The 17,082-nt window shown below is 42.3% G+C and overlaps 1 protein-coding gene across 1 annotated transcript in view; it reads right to left on the reverse strand.

Moving 5' to 3' along the window:
* Window positions 1–14,290, reverse strand: part of PDE6A (phosphodiesterase 6A) — an 82,174-nt gene extending 67,884 nt beyond the window's left edge. The window contains exons 1-2 of the mRNA XM_007516396.3: window positions 13,817–14,290; window positions 3,628–3,780 (exon numbers count right to left, since the gene is read on the reverse strand). Coding sequence (XP_007516458.1) covers window positions 3,628–3,780; window positions 13,817–14,290 — 627 coding nt within the window. The remainder of the gene's footprint in view (window positions 1–3,627; window positions 3,781–13,816) is intronic.
* Window positions 14,291–17,082: the final 2,792 nt, after the last annotated feature.

The following is a 17,082-nucleotide window of genomic DNA, read 5'->3' on the forward strand; positions in this document are numbered from 1 at the left end:
TATCCCACTGTGAGTATTTTTACTGAGAAATCTGATGATAGCCTGATTTGGGTGACTTGGTACATATTTTATTTACAATCCTTTCTGATTCATTAATCTTTTGTTCTGTGTGAGTGTGCATTTGCTGTACTTCATTTTTTTCCCTCCATTTTATTTATTTATTTATTTTGGACAGAAGCAGAGAGAAATCAAGAGGAAAGGGGAGATAGAGGAGACACACAGAGAGAGAGAAAGAGAGAGAGAGACCTGAAGCCCTGTTTTACCGCTCATAAAGCTTCTTCCCCCCTGCAGTCCTTGTGCACTGTAATGTGTGAGCTCAACTAGGTGCACCACCACCTGGACCCTTATAATAGTTATTTCATATTAACTGTTTATTAGACACTGGAAGTTTCAGAGAATTGTGTGTTCTCAAAGTCCTGCAGATCTGTGACTGGGAAAATATATCAGCTGATAGAGCACAGGGTTTGCATACTGAAGGTTTCTGGCTCAATCCCCAGTACCCTATGAACCAGAGTTATGCCCTGTCTCCTCTCTCTGTCTCTCTGTCTCTGTCTCAAGTGGTACACTTTCTCTATATTATATGAAATAAGTAAAAACAAGTCTTGTAGAAAAAGAAAGAACAGGACCCTGCAGAGTCTAAGTCCCACCTCTAACCCTGCATTTTCAGGCATGGAGGCTTCGTCTTCCTCTATGTAGGCAACAAGAAGAGTTCTGACTTCTGTTTCCCCACTGCAGCAATTCTGTGAGATTTTAGTCAAACACTTTCAAAAGTACATGCACTCTGGTTGATCAAAAGTTCTCAGCTGAACTGCTTTGCACATATTTAGCTATGGACAAGTCTGACCGCCACTGCATTAGAACAACCTTCAGTGTTATGGCATCTTTCCCTCTCTCCTTCTGTCTCTGTCTTTCTTTCTACCTGAAAAAGCTGGCTTGGAGCAGTGAAACCCAACAATAGCAAATATATCCTCTGGTAAAAAACTGATGCACATTGAATAAAATATATAATTAGTTTATAGCTATTGTGGGTTTTGTTGTTGTTTTCGCTTTTAAATATATTACAAAGACAGAGAAATTGAAAAGGGAGAAGGAGATAAAGAAAGAAGCACTTGCTTTATATCTTAACACTTTTTCAGCCACTAGGTTCCAGATGATACCATGAGGCCAATCTGACTTCCCAGGGCAGAAGACCCCACCAATGTGTCCTAGAGCTCCACCTCCCCAAGATCCCTGCCCCACTAGAGAAAGAAAGAGACAGGCTGGAAGTATGGATCGACCTGCCAACGCCCATGTTTAGCGGCAAGCAATTACAGAGACCTTCCACCTTCTGCACCCTATAATGATCCTGGGTCCATACTCCCAGAGGGATAAAGAATAGGAAAGCTATCAAGTGAGGGGTTTTGATACAGAGTTCTGGTGGTGGGAACTGTGCAGAAATATACCCCTCTTATCCTATAGTCTTGTCAATATTTCCATTTTATAAATAAAAATTTTAAAATGACAAAATGTATAATAAGCATTTAGAAAAGAAATTAAAGTTGATTTTAAACCAATTTCATCTGTCTAAAATTAAATTGTTCCCATTTACAGAGAAAACATACCTACTTCAATATTTAAATAAAATGTTCAAACAGAAAAAAGAAAGAAAGAAGTACTTGCAGCATTGATTCCATGGTTTCTTATTTTCTTTTATTTTTTAAAATATTTATTTATTCTCTTTTGTTGCCCTTGTTGTTTTATTGTTGTAGTTGTTATTGCTGTTGTCATTGTTGGATAGGACAGAGAGAAATAGAAAAAGGAGGGAAAGACAGAGAGGGGGAGAGAAAGAGAGACACCTGCAGACCTGCTTCACTGCTTGTGAAGTGATTCCCCTGCAGGTGGGGAGCCAGGAGGCTTAAACCGGGATCTACGCTGGTCCTTGCACTTTGCACCACATACGCTTAACCTGCTGTGCTACCGCCACCAGACTCCCGGTTTCTTATTTCCTTCCTTCCTTCCTTCCTTTCTTTCTTTCTTTCTTTCTTTCTTTCTTTCTTTCTTTCTTTCTTTCGAGGGAGTTTCTTATTTTCTTATAGATAATCTTTCCCTGTGTTTTGAGTGTGTGTTCACATTTTCCCTATTGTTTTAACCATAACCCCTGTCAGGCCTGCTCCTTTTTAAAATAATTATTTATTTAGGATAGAAACAGGAAGAATTTCAGAGGGAAGGGGTGAGAGAGAGAGAGAAAGACTGCAGCACTGTTTTGCCACTTTTAAGCTTCTCCCCTACAGGTGGGGACCAGGGACTTTAACTCAGGTCCTTGTGTATGGTAATGTGCGTACTCAATGTATACTCAATCAGTGTGTACACCACTATCACCCCCACTGTCCTGCCTCTCTCAAAGAGCATCAGACCAACCCCCTTACTTGACAGATGAGAAAATATAGGCCAGGCCAACTAGCATGCTTCAGAGAGCCTTGTGAGTCGGAAGAGTTTGTTAGTATGACTTTTCCAACTGTTTCTAAGGCAGCCTTTAAAAAAAAAGTTTTGTTTTTTTAATTTTCTTTATTTATTTATTGGATACAGACAGCCAGAAATTGAGAGGAGGAAAGGAGATAGAGAGAGACAGGGAGACACCTGCAGACCTGTTTTATCACTCACAAAGCATTCCCCCTGCAGGTGGGGAGTGGGGGCTTGAACCCAGGTCCACTGTAATATGTGCGCTCAACTAGGTGTGCCACCACTTGGCCCCTAAAGCAGGCTTAAACAAATACTTTTGCTCAGGGAGACAACATAATGGCTATGAAAAATGACTTTCATGTCTGAGACTCCAAGGTCCCAGATACAATCCTTGGCACCACTATAAAAGTAAAAAAAGAACCACGAACTAAGACTTTTTTGTTGTCATCTGGTCAGTATTTTAGCTTTTATTGTAATGCCCCTATGGTTCTAATCAGCATTACCCGGGTTCTGATGTCAGAATCCTGGGGACCTGAACACTAAGTTTTAGGCCAAAATGAGTGAAAACTTCTCCTTCTTCTCCTCCTTCTCCTTCTCCTTCTCCTCCTCCTCCTCTTTCTCATCCTCTTTCTCCTTCTCCTTCTCCTCCTCCTCCTCTTCCTCCTCCTCTTTCTCCTTCTCCTTCTCCTTCTTCTCCTCCTTCTCCTTCTCCTTTTTCCTCTTCTTCTTTTCCTCTTCTTCTTCTGTTCTTCTTCTTCTTCTTCTACTTCTTCTTCTTCTTTTCCTCTTCCTCCTCTTTCTTCTTCTTCTTCTTCTTCTTCTTCTTCTTCTTCTTCTTCTTCTTCTTCTTCTTCTTCTCCTTCTTCTTCTTCCTTCTTCTTCCTTCTTCCCTTTCTTCCTTTTTCTTCTTTTTTCTTTCTTACAGATGCACAGGAAATGCACCTATTATTGCTATATATAGATTGTTCCTCCTATAATTTCACTAACTTTTTATTCATGCACTTCAAGACAGAACTTACAAAAAAAGTAAGAAAAAAACTAATTAATAAGATTTATTTATTTTATATGAGAAAAAGAGGTGGAGGGAGGGCAGGCCAGAGCACCCACACTACTCTGGCTGGGGATCAAACCTGCGACCCCACACTCTACCTATTGAACCACCTCTCTGGCCAGTCTGAAGCATCTTACCTCTTCATCACTCTTGGTAAAGTGGGGCCCATCCACTTTATTCACAGCCATGATTATGGCCACCACATCCTTTCCATTCATTATGGGAGATGCCAAGATGTTCTTAGTCTGATACTCTGTGAGGTTGTCCACAAAGTCACAGAAATGCTCATCCTGAAAAACAAGAGAGATAAACATGTGTGGACAGAACAGGAACAGAAATGATAAAACAACACAAAGCTCCTGATGCTCATGAAAAAGGACTACTGTCTTGTTGATAAGAGTCTGAAGCAAGACCTTCAGTTAGAACCAGGCAGCCAGAGATAATTTTTACCCTGAAAACTGCCAGAATCAAGAGACATCTGAGATATAAGGGCTGTGGAACAACTGTCCAAGTACACAAAGCTCTGTGGTTACCCAGGGATGGAAAATGTAGGGGGCTGATTTTCCCAGGGTGGGGGAGGTTTAGAGAGATGCTCTTAAAATGATAATAATTAAGGACAAAATAGAAACTTGTATGAGGAAAATACTTTTCTATATATAATGATTTTAATTATCTTTATTTACTGGACAGAGACAGCCAGAAATCAAGAGGGTAAGGAGAGATAGAAGGTAAAAGAGACAGAGAAACACCTGCAGCACTACTTCACCATTTGTAGAGCTCTGCACCTGGTGGGGATCAAGGGTTAAAACTTGGGCCCTTGCACATTGTAACATGTGCACTCAACCAGGTGTGCCACCACTCGGCCCCAGCAAAGACTTTCTTGAGCATAATAACCACAACTGTTCATTGTGCTTGGCTACTTTACCTATTATGTCAACACACTTTAATTCTTCTATCACCCATGAGAAGGACACACACACACACACACACACACACACACACACACACACACGTTTAACTCCAGAACCTGCCTTTAACTCTGCTACCTTTTGGGAGAACTTAGATAAGGTTAGATCTGGGTACATGTTGTTGAACAAAAGAGTTTGTTACTTTCATGTTTTTAGCAATCCAGTTGCCAAATTCAACACAATGGATGTCCTTGGTGGACAAATCTTAACAGATATTACATATGTGTCAGACCTTACATTGAGTGCTAGACATACAGGAGAGACTTAAGTTTAGGCGAGACCACAGATAAATCAGTAATAGTAATACAGGGCCTTTAGCTTGCTCAGTATGGCAAGAGTCCAGAGAAGTATCCCTTCCCCCACACACACACAGACACATGCTCACATCCATAAAGCAGACTGGGAGGTTTAGTATTGGTCGATGTAGTTCATCTGGTCAGAGAGATGAACAGTCTGGATTATTGTCTTTTGAACCTAAAAGACACCAACCTCCTGTTTCCTTTGAACACTGTTACATTTCCCAGCCATCAGAATTGCTATGGATCCAAGCCAGCCTGCACAGTTCATATTGCCTTGGAAATGGAAATTTCTTTCTTAAAACTCTTCTAGAACTGAGAGTGCAGGCTCTTCTCTACCATTAAGAAATTCTGAGTATAAAATCTGTGAGTTTATTCCTGTTGAAGTGGGTTTAAATAAATAGGCCATGGCAGTTTGGTCAGTGACAGTTTCAAATGCATGACCATGGCAGTGTGGTCAGTGACAATTTCAAGGGTAAAGGGATTGAAAGATGTCTGTATAGTTCTAGTGGAATTAGCATGAGAGGATCAAGCAAACACTCTAAGAGGAGCATTAACCACAACATTCTCTAAGGACACTGGTGAAACACTGAATAACGGGGGAGAAGGGGTTATGAGGGTGGGATGGGGCAAAGTCACTTTCATTTTTGTTTTATAAAAGATTCATTAGGGGTAGGGGTAGATAGCATAATGGTTATTCAAAGAGACTCTCATGCCTGAGGCTCTAAAGTCTCAGGTTCAATTCCCCATATTGCCAAGCCAGAGCTGAATAGTGAGTGCTCTGGTAACAATAAATAAATAAGATTTATTAATTCATTAATGAGAAAGGAGCAGGAAGAAGAGGAGGAGGAGGAAGAGCAAGAACCAGAGTAGCACTCTGGTACATTCGATGCTGGGGATTAAACTCAGGAACACGTGTAGGACCAACCCTATCCACGTTACCACCTCCTGAACCACTCATTTTCCTTTCATGAAGGAGTCAGTTAGTTTTGCCATTTTTATTTCTATTAGGACAACCAGTCCCTGTGTCAAAACTACTTCTGAGGAAAATGTTTCTAAACCCACCAGAACCCTCTTTCTCACTGTGTTTTCAGTCCTGAAACTCTGCTCACAAACAACAAATACCAGTTGACTGGCATCTGCACCATAATTTATTTATTTTGTATGGAGACAGAGAGAAATTGAGAAGGAGAGAGAGAGAGAGAGATCTGTAGCACTGGTAGCACTGGTAGCACTGCTTCACCGCTTGTGAAGCATCCTCTCCTCCCTGTTGGTGGGGACCAGCGACATAAACCCAGGCTTTTGCACACGGTAATGTGTTCATTCAACCAGGTATACTACCACATGGTCCCTTTGTATATCAACTCTTCTAAACACCTCGGTCATAGAAACAAACTGTCAAAGGCAGAGATCCTCATAAAAGCCAATGAGCTAAAATTGCTTAGGAAGAGTGTCAGAGCTCTAACTCTCAGTGTCATACATGCAAAGCATGTGTTCACCACTGAGCTACATCCCCCTATCCACCCTTCAAACTGTTAATTTTAAGGTACAAGAACCAAATGTGTATCTAGGAACAACAGGATACCAATAGCTAGGCCCAGATTATCACTGTTCTCCTGGCCAATCTGCTATAAACTAGAGTCCCTACCACCCCTTCCATGGGTTCAATAATTTGCTAAAATAGATCAAATAATCCACAGTCATGTTTGCTGGTTTACGATATAACTGAGACTACAAATGAGCAGCCAGATGTGGGGGTGCATGGAGTCAGGTCAGAGAGGACCCTAAATGCAGAAGCTTCTGCTCTAGTGAAGCTTGGATACAACTACCCTCTGCATGTGGGTGTGTCTACCAACTCAGAAGCTCCCCAAGCCCTGTACTTTAGGAATTTTAAGGAGGCTACACAATGTAGTCATAATCGACTAACTTCACTGCCAGCCCCTCAGCTCTCTCTGGAGAATGAAGGTTGCAGAATGATGTTTCAGGCAACCTAGTCTTTCTAATGACTATTCTGGATCCCACCAAGAATCAGGACACTAGGAGAAAAGACTACCTACCACCGAGGTAATGTCCAAAAGTGTTGAAAACTGAGAGGAAGAGCAAATAAAGATTTCTTATTATACATGACACTATCATAGCTGACTGGGAAGACTATCATTTATTCAGGAAACAGTAGACCACTTCTTAGCAGAGAGATGCAGAAAACTGATGGTTTGACCTGAGATATTTTAGAATCAGAGTGGTTTTGTTGTTTGTTTTGCAGACAGGCTAATTATTAGGGCACATGCTTGCACAATGGATCCATCACTCCCAACAGCCATTTTTTTTGTCTTTTTTTCCCTTCCTTCCTTTCTTTTTTTGTTGTTGTTTTTTATTTTGTTTAGCATCTTTATTTACTTATAGATACAGAGATAAATTGAAAGGAAGGGGGAGGTAAAGAGGGATAAAGGCAGAGAGACACCTGAAACTCTGCTTCACCATTCACAAAGCTTTCCTCCTGCAGGTAGGAACCTGGGTCCTTGCACATTGTAACATGGGCACTAAACCAGGTTGCCATCCACCACCTGGCTCTCTTCTTTTCCTTTTCCTTTTATACTTTATAGGATGGAAAGAAATTGAGAGGGGAGGGACAAATAGAGAGGCAGAGAGAAAAAGAGACACCTACAACAACACTTCACCAGGTACCATGCATGATAATTGTGCACTTCACAATTCTGCCCCAAATCCTCAGCTCTTAATGCCAGAATCCACAGAAGCATTCAAACCTCTGTTCCCTGTTTCCTCCACAAACAGAACCTAAGCTGAGAGCTCCAAAAAGGCAAGTCTGGATCCTTTTTCAAATCCCACACAGACCTGGGACAGCATGCATCCTTTAGAATAAATCCTTAACAACAAACCAACCCTAATGATAGCAAGAAGCAGGAAATGCCCATATGAGCTGTCACCATGTGCTAAGAACCATGAGAAATAATTCTTTTGAGGTCCTAGAGTTGCTAAAGTGATTCCCTCTCTCTCTCTCTTCCTCTCTCCCTCCGTCCCTCTCTCTGTTACTAATCAGTAAGTGAATCTGAATAAAATAGAGGGAGGGAGAGAGGGAGAAAGAAAAAAAAGGAGAAAGAATGCTCTCACTTAACCCTACAATATTGCAAGGTAGGCATTCTAACCCCATTTCATTTCATTATTTAGAAAATGAGCCCAGACAGGCTGAACAATTTTTTGAGGCCATGTTTCTTAAAAAGTGACATGTTGGGCTAGTGACGAGAGAGAGAGATGACCCAGGAACTGAGATGGAGGTGGTGAGGTGGTTCAAATCTTTATTCATTCAAATGCCCCAGAGTGGAGTGATAGCACAGCAGGTTAAGTGCAAGGGCTGGTGTCAGGATCCTGGTCAGAGTGCATGTGCTCTTCGAGGCCAAAAAACAGAAGTGGCAAGTTGGAAACGAAAGTGGCTTGACAATACCATACATGGTTAGGAAAGGGGTGGAAAAAGGTAACAGGGGGCTGGGAAAGGTAGGAACTTCCTTAGCAACTGTTTTGAGGGGTTAAACTGTTGGTCTGCTTCTAATTCTGCTTCTAATACCCCTTCTGTTGCATTGCTTAATGCTGTGGTCTATTTACATAATCACTGTTTTACCTGAGATCTGCCCTGCCTGCAGGGCACTGGTTTAATCCCACTGGTTTGCACTTTCTTTTTGTTCTGCCCCCTCTCCTAGTCACATCCTGTTTTCTACCCTACCACTTCCTTCCTGGAAACTATAAATGCAGACTCTTTTCTCAATAAACATTGCATTGCTTCCCAGCTCAGCCATGAGTCCCTGGTTGTCTCCCGCCCGCGAAGCTAGCCTGGCATCTGGTGCCTAAACAGGGACCAGTATATGGTGCACCAATGTGGGACCTAACCCGCCTATCCCCCAGATAAATAAATGCCGTTTGGCTACCCATCTGCCATGGGATGCCTTCCTACTTATGAAGAGGTTTCCCAGAGCCTCTACTCTTTCTTCATGAGACAGATTTTCTGTCTCTGGAACATTTTGCTCTAGGCCACAATTTGGTTCCTTATGACCTTGATCATAGAGCTTGGGAGATGTGTGGAGATTTCCCCTGGGACTTTCTGGACTCCCTCTTCCATGTTTCCTATGGAGAAGGACTACTCTAACTTGAAGCGCATTCTCCAGTATCCTGGCAGTCCCCAAGAATGGAGACACGTGGTTAGTTCTACCCTCCTGATTCGATTCTTTTTTCGATGGGAAGACATTTTTAAAAATGGGTGCCTGCAGCAATCCCACAGGAACCGTCAGAAGCACCCTAAATGGAATTTTGAGGAGCTTTTTGGACTAGGATGCCCTCCGGGGATTCATGATGCGATATAGTGAGATCTAAATAATCTGGTTAAAAAAAAAAACAAAACTACCTACCGCTTTTCTCTCACTTCCCCCCTAGTTGTTCTCTCTGAATATCTTAAGTTTGCTGTCTGCTTTCAGTTGCATTTGTAAGACAGTGATTTGAATAAACTGAATTTTTATATGACATTGACTTTAAAAAAGAATGCTGGATGCAGCCATGATTTCTAGAGACATCCAGAAACAATCCAAAAAATTGTTTTTTCCTCTTTTGATTTTTTTTTTTATGTCTTGGTATAAATGAGAAACTTTTAATCCTGAAAACTGTATGAGTATGGGCAGGGTAGATAGCACAATGGTTATGCTAATGATTCTCATGCTTGAGGCTTCTAACCATGGTTCTTCTGTTTACCTTTCCACATTTTATTGAGTTTATACTATTTAAACAACCTTAAAACCATACTAGAAAGGACTTCCAAAATTATAAAGGTACTTAAACCAATTATAATCGAGTTATCAATTATAGTGAACTTTTAATCTGCTACAAATTTTGTTTCAAGTAAATGAATTACAGCTGTCAAGTCTTCATGATGAAAAAAGCATCTGCTCATGTGGAATCCCCGGAAATCCATTTGGACCCCTGTCCTCTGACATCACCCACAAGATGGCATGACTGCACCCCCCAAAACCAATGATGTGACCTGGAACTACCTGAAGAAACTGATTCACAGACTCCAAAGCTAACTCTCTACAGAAAAGCAGGATTCTGGTGGCAGATTCTTTTCTCAATAAACATTGCACTGCTTCCCAGCTCATCCATGAGTCCCTGGTCGTCTGTCTCCCGCCCACAAAGCTAGCCTGGCATCTGGTGTCTGAACAGGGACCAGCATTAACTGGTAGGATTAATAATACCCTGCAGGCAGGGAGGGTCTTAAGGGTAGGAAAAGAATATGTCAAATGAGCAGAATGGGTGGGGAAACAGGGAGGAGACCTTAAGTCATTTGTTAGACAAAGCAGAACATTGTATGTAGATAATAAGAGAGCGGGTCATTGTATCAAGGGATGCAGAGCTGGCTTAATGTTTTAAGCAATGCTGAGCCCCTGGGGGCAGAAAAATGCAGAGTTTCTGGAGACAGGGAAACAAGAAACTGAGGTCTATACTTCTCCCCAGCTCAATCTTAGCAAGAGGGAGTCTGACAGGGAGATTCGTTTCCTCAGTTCCCCATTTTTCAATGAGGAAAGCCTCACCACGTTCAACCTGGTTCTCACAGTATTCCCAGCAGTGACACAGGCATGAGTCACCTACAGATCTGACCTTAAAGCTTAATGGCTTAGCTCTCTATTGTATAATCTGAAATGACCTTTGATAAGCAACACCCAGTGTGATGCCCTCATTATATAGATAAAGAGAAAGCACACAGGAGAGAGCCATGAAGAACCTGGTCACAAGATCAGAGTACCTGGGTTCAAATCTCTGCTCTACCACTTACTATATGTAGACTCTGAGAAGGTTACTTAAACTTTAGTTTCAATTTCATCATTGGGAAAACAGGACTAGTTGGAGCTGTATCATAAGACTGTGGCAATCATATCAACTGAAATTACTGTCTAAAGAGAGCTGAAGAGAGAACAGGCTCCAACCCAGCTAGACAAGTTCTCAGGAAACCTCTCTGAATGGAAAACCATCACCCTCACCTGAGATGTCCAGGGGTCATTGAGGGAGCTGTAGATCTCACTGGAGTTCCAGCCTAACACGTCTCTAAGAAGGCCATTTCCCACAGAGAGCTAAGGCTGTGCTTCTTAACCTGCCAAGGAGTCCAAGTCAAGAAGACAACCCAGAATGGGAGAGACAACATAATGGTTATACAAAAAGACTTTCATGCTTGAGGTTCCAAGGTCCCAGGTTCACTCCTTAGCACCCCTATAAGCCAGAGCTGAGCAGTTCTCTGGCCTCTCTCTGTATCTGTATCTCTCACTCTCATTAAAATAAGACATATTTCAGAAGAAGGAGGAAGAGGATATGGAGGAGAAAAAGAAGATAACCTATTTGACTTCCTACATCATAGGTATAAAGATCTGGCTCTGAACAAATGCCTTGGGGACATTGGGCAAATCCTTTTTCTAACCTTCCTGACACCAAGCTCTTCATCTGTGCAAGAAGGCAGTTGGGGTGAGGGAGCTAGAATAATGGTTACTTTTGGGAATCAGGCAGTAGCTCAGTGGGTTAAGCGCAGGTGGCACAAAGTGCAGGACCTGTGTAAGGATCCCAGTTTGAGCCCCCAACTCCCTACCTGCAGGGGAGTTGCTTCACAAGCAGTGAAGCAGGTCTGCAGGTGTCTATCTTTCTCTCCCTCTCTCTGTCTTCCCCTCCTCTCTCCATTTCTCTCTTATCCAACAATGACAACAACAATAATAACTACAACAATACAACAATGGCAACAAAAAGGAATAAATAAATTTAAAAAACTAAATAAAAAATTTTAAAAATATTAAAAAAATAAAAAAGAATAAAAAAAAGAATAATGGTTACTTTCATGCCTGAAGCTCCAACATCCCAAGTTCAATCCCTTGAACAACCATTAAGCCACAGCTAAGCTATATTCTGGTAAATAAATAAATAAGGCAGTTGAAAGAGGTGAACTCTGAAAACCTCATATCTTTTAATCTGATGACTCTTCATCTAAAATAAGGCAGGAGGCAGCATACACTATGTCCAGAATGGGTCTTGGAAAAGACTGAACACAAATCCCTGGTTTAGCCACTGCAGCAGTAAAAGAGATCTACACGGGTTCTGCCATTATGGAATTAGCATGAGTTCAAGTTGACACAGGTATTAAAGGAATGATTGTGTAATAACTTGATTGTCTTTTACACTAAATGTTTACTACACCTGCTCTTTAAATGTTAAACACCTGCTCTTTCCAGATGTTTGCATATCCTCTGGAGATCATTAGGCAATATAGCAAAGTGTCAGGCTACAAAATCAATGTACAAAAATCAGTAGCATTCCTTTACAAAAACACTAAGCCAAAAGAGGAAGATATCCAGAAATCACTCCCATTTGCTATCACAGAAAACTCAACAAAATATCTAGGAATAGGGAGCCGAGCGGTGGCGCGGCGGGTTAAGCACACGTGGTGCAAGGCCAAGGACCGGCGCAAGGATCCTGGTTCGAGCCTCAGCTCCCCACCTGCAGGGGAGTCGCTTCACAGGTGGTGAAGCAGGTCTGCAGGTGTCTATCTTTCTCTCCCCCTCTCTCTGTCTTCCCCTCCTCTCTCCATTTCTCTCTGTCCTATACAACAACGACATTAACAACAATAATAACTACAACAACAATAAAAACGAGGGCAAAAAGGAAATAAATAAATTTTTTTAAAAATATCTAGGAATAAACTTGACCAAAGAAGTGAAAGACTTATATACTGAAAACTATGAGTTGCTATTCAAGGAAATAGAAAATGATACAAAGAAATGGAAAAATATCCCGTGCTTATGGATTGGAAGTATTAATATCATCAAAATGAACATTCTATCCAGAGCCAAATACAAATTTAATGTGATACCAATCAAATTCCCATCAAGTTTCTTAAGAGAATGGAACAAAGATTACAATCATTTGAACCTGAACTGGAATTGGCATATGGCACCAAAGTAAAAGACTCTGGGGTAGATGGGAAGGGGAGAATACAGGTCCAAAAAGATGACAGAGGACCTAGTGGGGGTTGTATTGTTACATGGAAAACTGGGAAATGTTATGCATGTACAAACTATTGTATTTACTGTCAAATGTAAAACATTAATTCCTCAATAAAGAAATAATTAAGGAGTCGGGCGGTAGCACAGTGGGTTAAGGGCATGTGGTGCAAAGTGCAAGGACCGGTGTAAGGATCCCGGTTTGAGGCCCCAGCTCCCCACCTGCAGGGGGGTCGCTTCACAGGCAGTGAAGCAGGTCTGTAGGTGTCTATCTTTCTCTCCCCCTCTCTGTCTCCCCCTCCTCTCTCCATTTCTCTCTGTCCTATCCAACAATGACGACATCAATAACAACAACAATAATTAAAAAACAAGGGCAACAACAGGGAAAATAAATAAATGAAATAATAATAATAATAATAAACATCATGTCTGACTCTCAAATGGGACAGAGACCATGGAGGGAGAAAGTAAATTTGACACAGGGGTCAGGTGGTGGCACATCTAGTAGAGCACATGTATTAAAGTGTTCAAGGATAGGGGTTCACACCCCCACCTGCAGAGTGGAAACTTCATAAGTAGTAAAGCAGGTCCGCAGGTGTCTCTCTCTTTCTCTCTCTCTCTAACTCCACCATCCCTCTCAATTTCTGTCTCTACCAGAAACAAAAAAAAAGAAAAGGAAAAGGGGGAGCAGGCCACCAAGAGTGATAGATTTGTTGTGCAGGCACCCAGCCCTAGTGATAATGCTGGTGGTAAGAAAATAAATAAGTAAATAAATAACGTGACAGAATGCTAACAATCGGTGACTTTAGAAGAAAGATCATCAGTTCTACGTACCATTTGTTAATCTCCGCTGAAATCTTTTTTTTTAAATAAGGAGCTCTAAATAAATAAATAAGTTACTATGTAAAAGAGATGCCAAGCTGCCGCCACCCCTGTGTTAGTGGCCGACAACTTCCTGCCCCACTGACCTCCCTAGAAGCCCCTGGACTCAGGCCTCCGCACCCACCCTCCTCTGGGGGGAGAGGGTACCTCCTCTGTGTTGGTGACGTTGACGATCTTTTTAGAGTGAGCCACATGGCCCACCACGCCCATGTCCAAGGGGAACACGATCTCCGAGTCAGGCATCACCAGGCAGTCCTCTAGGACAGCGTCCTTGTGGACATTGAAAAGCCGGGTGGCCAGCTCAGCGATGCCATTCCGGACCCGGTACATGAACAGGCTCATGCGATCAGCCTGCAGCAGGAAGCACAGCTTCTTCATGACATTGAAGGTGCACTTCTCAGCCTGCAGATTCTCCTGAAGGTCCCGCAGAAGATCGAATATGATCTCGCTCTCCTCCACACTGCTCAACGGGTGATAGTAGCTGAAGTCCACAGCTGCCTCCTTGGCCCCCAGGAGGTCAGAGATGACCTTGGCCCGGTAGCGGAGTTTGTAGTACTGTTGGGCAAAGTCGATATTGGAGTCCAGGAACTTCTCCACCTCCTCTGCTGTCACTTCGCCCATGGCTGCGATGCCCACCGACTACTTTTGCAGAGGAATTGGGGCTGACTCTCCTGGGCTGCTCTTGTGCAGCTGGCAAAATTGAGGCAGGCTCTATTCCAGCCTGGCCTTCTCTAGCTCTAGCCTGCAAAGCTCACTGGTAAGACTGCATCTGAGAGCCAGTGAGCTTTCTGGGATTAGCTCATTAATATTTCCCAAAGCAAGGATTAGGAGGATCAGAATGTTCCAGAAATTGCTGGGCCCCAGATAAGAGAGGGTGAGAGTTTTCTTTTTCACCTTGATCTACTGGAGCAGAAAAGAGCTTCCTGCACAGGGCAGGAGAGGGAGCTCCTCTAGAATATACACCTAACACTGAAAGAGAGACAGAGAAGCAGAGGTAGTGGCTCAACTGGAAGAGAACAGGACTTAGATGCTTGAGGCCAGGGTTCCATCCCCAGTGCCGAGTGTATTGTATTGGTGAGAAGCTCTGGCTTCTCTCTCTTTTTCTCATGGCAAACTCTCTTTCCCTTCATCTCATATGAAATAAAATACAGCTTTAACAGGGAGCTGGAACTTTAAGAACATTGACTATCAGCCACTGAATTTGGATTTTATCGGTTCTGTACCAGTATTTCTTAACACTATACTCCCCCCATACCCTGACAGCACATCTCCTGTATAATGTCCCATGTTTGACAAATTTCATAAATGTTTAGTTATATTTTAAGTGATAAATATTTTAGTAGACCTTCAATTATTCTCATTTCATTTTTTTTTTCTCTGTAACTGTCCCCATTTCCTCTCCTACTCATGTCGACAAATCAGATAGTAATAAAGCTGAAAACTGCTGCTGGGAGAAAAAAAAAAAACAGCTACTCTCTTCCCTGATCCACCTTCCCAGTCCTTTTTCCAACTATGAAACCATCTCCCTAGATAATACCTTGGGTCCACCTGCATGTTAACTGTCAGACTCAAGCAAAAGCCAGTAAAGTCATGGGTCCCTTGGACTATACCTAAAATAGTCCTACTATCTTCTTACAAAATGGAGACCCCAAATCATCATCTACAATATTCTTGCCTCTAGGTTCATGATTACTCAACAATTTGTTCTGCTTTTCATCTTAACTCTTTTTCAGCCACCAGTTTCCAGATGCTACCATGACACTAACCTGACTTTGCTGGGCCCCTGCCCCACTAGGGAAAGGAGACAGGCTGGGAGTATGGATTGACCTGCCAATGCCCATGTCCAGCAGAGAAGCAATTACAGAAGCCAGACCTTCCACCTTCTGCACCCCACAAGGACCCTAGGTCCATACACCCAGAGGGATAAAACATAGGAAAGCTATCAAGGGAGAGGAATGGATACGGAGTTCTGGTGGTGGGAATTGTACCCTTTTTACCCTATGGTCTTGTCAATATTTCCATTTTATAAATATAAATAAGTAAAAAGAAAAGAAACAAAGGCTGCAAACAGGCAGCAAAAGGACAACTGATCATTACATCTATGTTTACTCTACCCTCCATAGTGCCCTTTTTCCCCCCTCCCCAGCCCTATGGGTTTTTTGTTTTGTTTGTTTTTGTTTTTTTAACTATTCAAAATATTTATTTATTTCCCCTTTTGTTGACCTTTTTGTTGTTAGTGTAGTTATTATTGTTGTTGTTATTGATGTCGTTGTTAGGACAGAGAGAAATCAAGAGAGGAGGGGAAGACAGAGAGGGGGAGAGAAAGATAAACACCTATAGACCTGCTTCACTGCCTGTGAAGTGGCTCCCCTGCAGGTGGGGAGCCGGGGCTCCAAGCAGGATCCCTACACCAGTCCTTTCTGTTTTGTTTTTTATGTTGATGATGGAACATGAGGGAAGAAGGGGCCAAGACTGAGATTGAGAGTGTTTTTCGGACACCTACTGTGGGAGATAAGAAATTAAACTCCAGTGAGTCTGGCTGTAGCCCAGCGGGTTAAATGCACGTGGCGCAAAGCGCAAGACCAGCATAAGGATCCCGGTTCGAGCCCTGACTCCCCACCTACAGGGAAGTCGCTTCACAAATGGTGAAGCAGGTCTGCAGGTGTCTCTCTTTCTCTCCCTCCTCTGTCTTCCCCTCCTCTCTCCATTTCTCTCTGTCCTATCCAACAATGATGACAACAATAATAACTACAATAATAAAACAAGGGCAACAAAAGGGAATAAATAAATAAATAAAAATTATATCCATGTGCCAACAACTGTACTGTAAACCATTAACATCCAGTAAAAAAGTTAAATTTAATTTTTTATTTTAATTTCTTTATTGGGGAGTTAATGTTTCACATTCAACAGTAAATACAAAAATTTGTACATGCATACCATTTCTAGGTTTTCCATATAACAATGCAACCCCCAATAGAAATTTAATTTTAAGGTATTTTATTTATGTATTATAGCGTAGATACAAAGAAGAATCCAGAGAGAAGAGGGAAGGGGCTGGGTGGTTAAGCACATATAGAACTATGCTTAAGGACCCAGGTTCAAGCCCCTGTAGCAGGAACGCTTCACAGTTGCTGAAGCAGGTCTGCAGGTGCCTATCTCTCTCTCCCTCTTCCCTCTCGATTTCTCTCTGTCCTATCAAATAAAATGAAAAAAAAAAAAAAAAAAAAAGGCCACCAGGAATGGTGGATTCATACTGCCTGCACCAAGCCCCAGTGCTAACCTTGGAGGCAAAAAAAAAAAAAAAGTGGGGGAGGGAGAGCTAGAAAGGCACCCACGGCATTGCTTCACCACTTATGATTCCCCCTTAGTGGGAACCAGACAGGGGCTTGAACTCAGGTCCTTGAGCATGG

This window comes from Erinaceus europaeus, chromosome 2, assembly GCF_950295315.1.
Source record: "Erinaceus europaeus chromosome 2, mEriEur2.1, whole genome shotgun sequence".
Lineage (NCBI taxonomy): Eukaryota > Metazoa > Chordata > Mammalia > Eulipotyphla > Erinaceidae > Erinaceus > Erinaceus europaeus.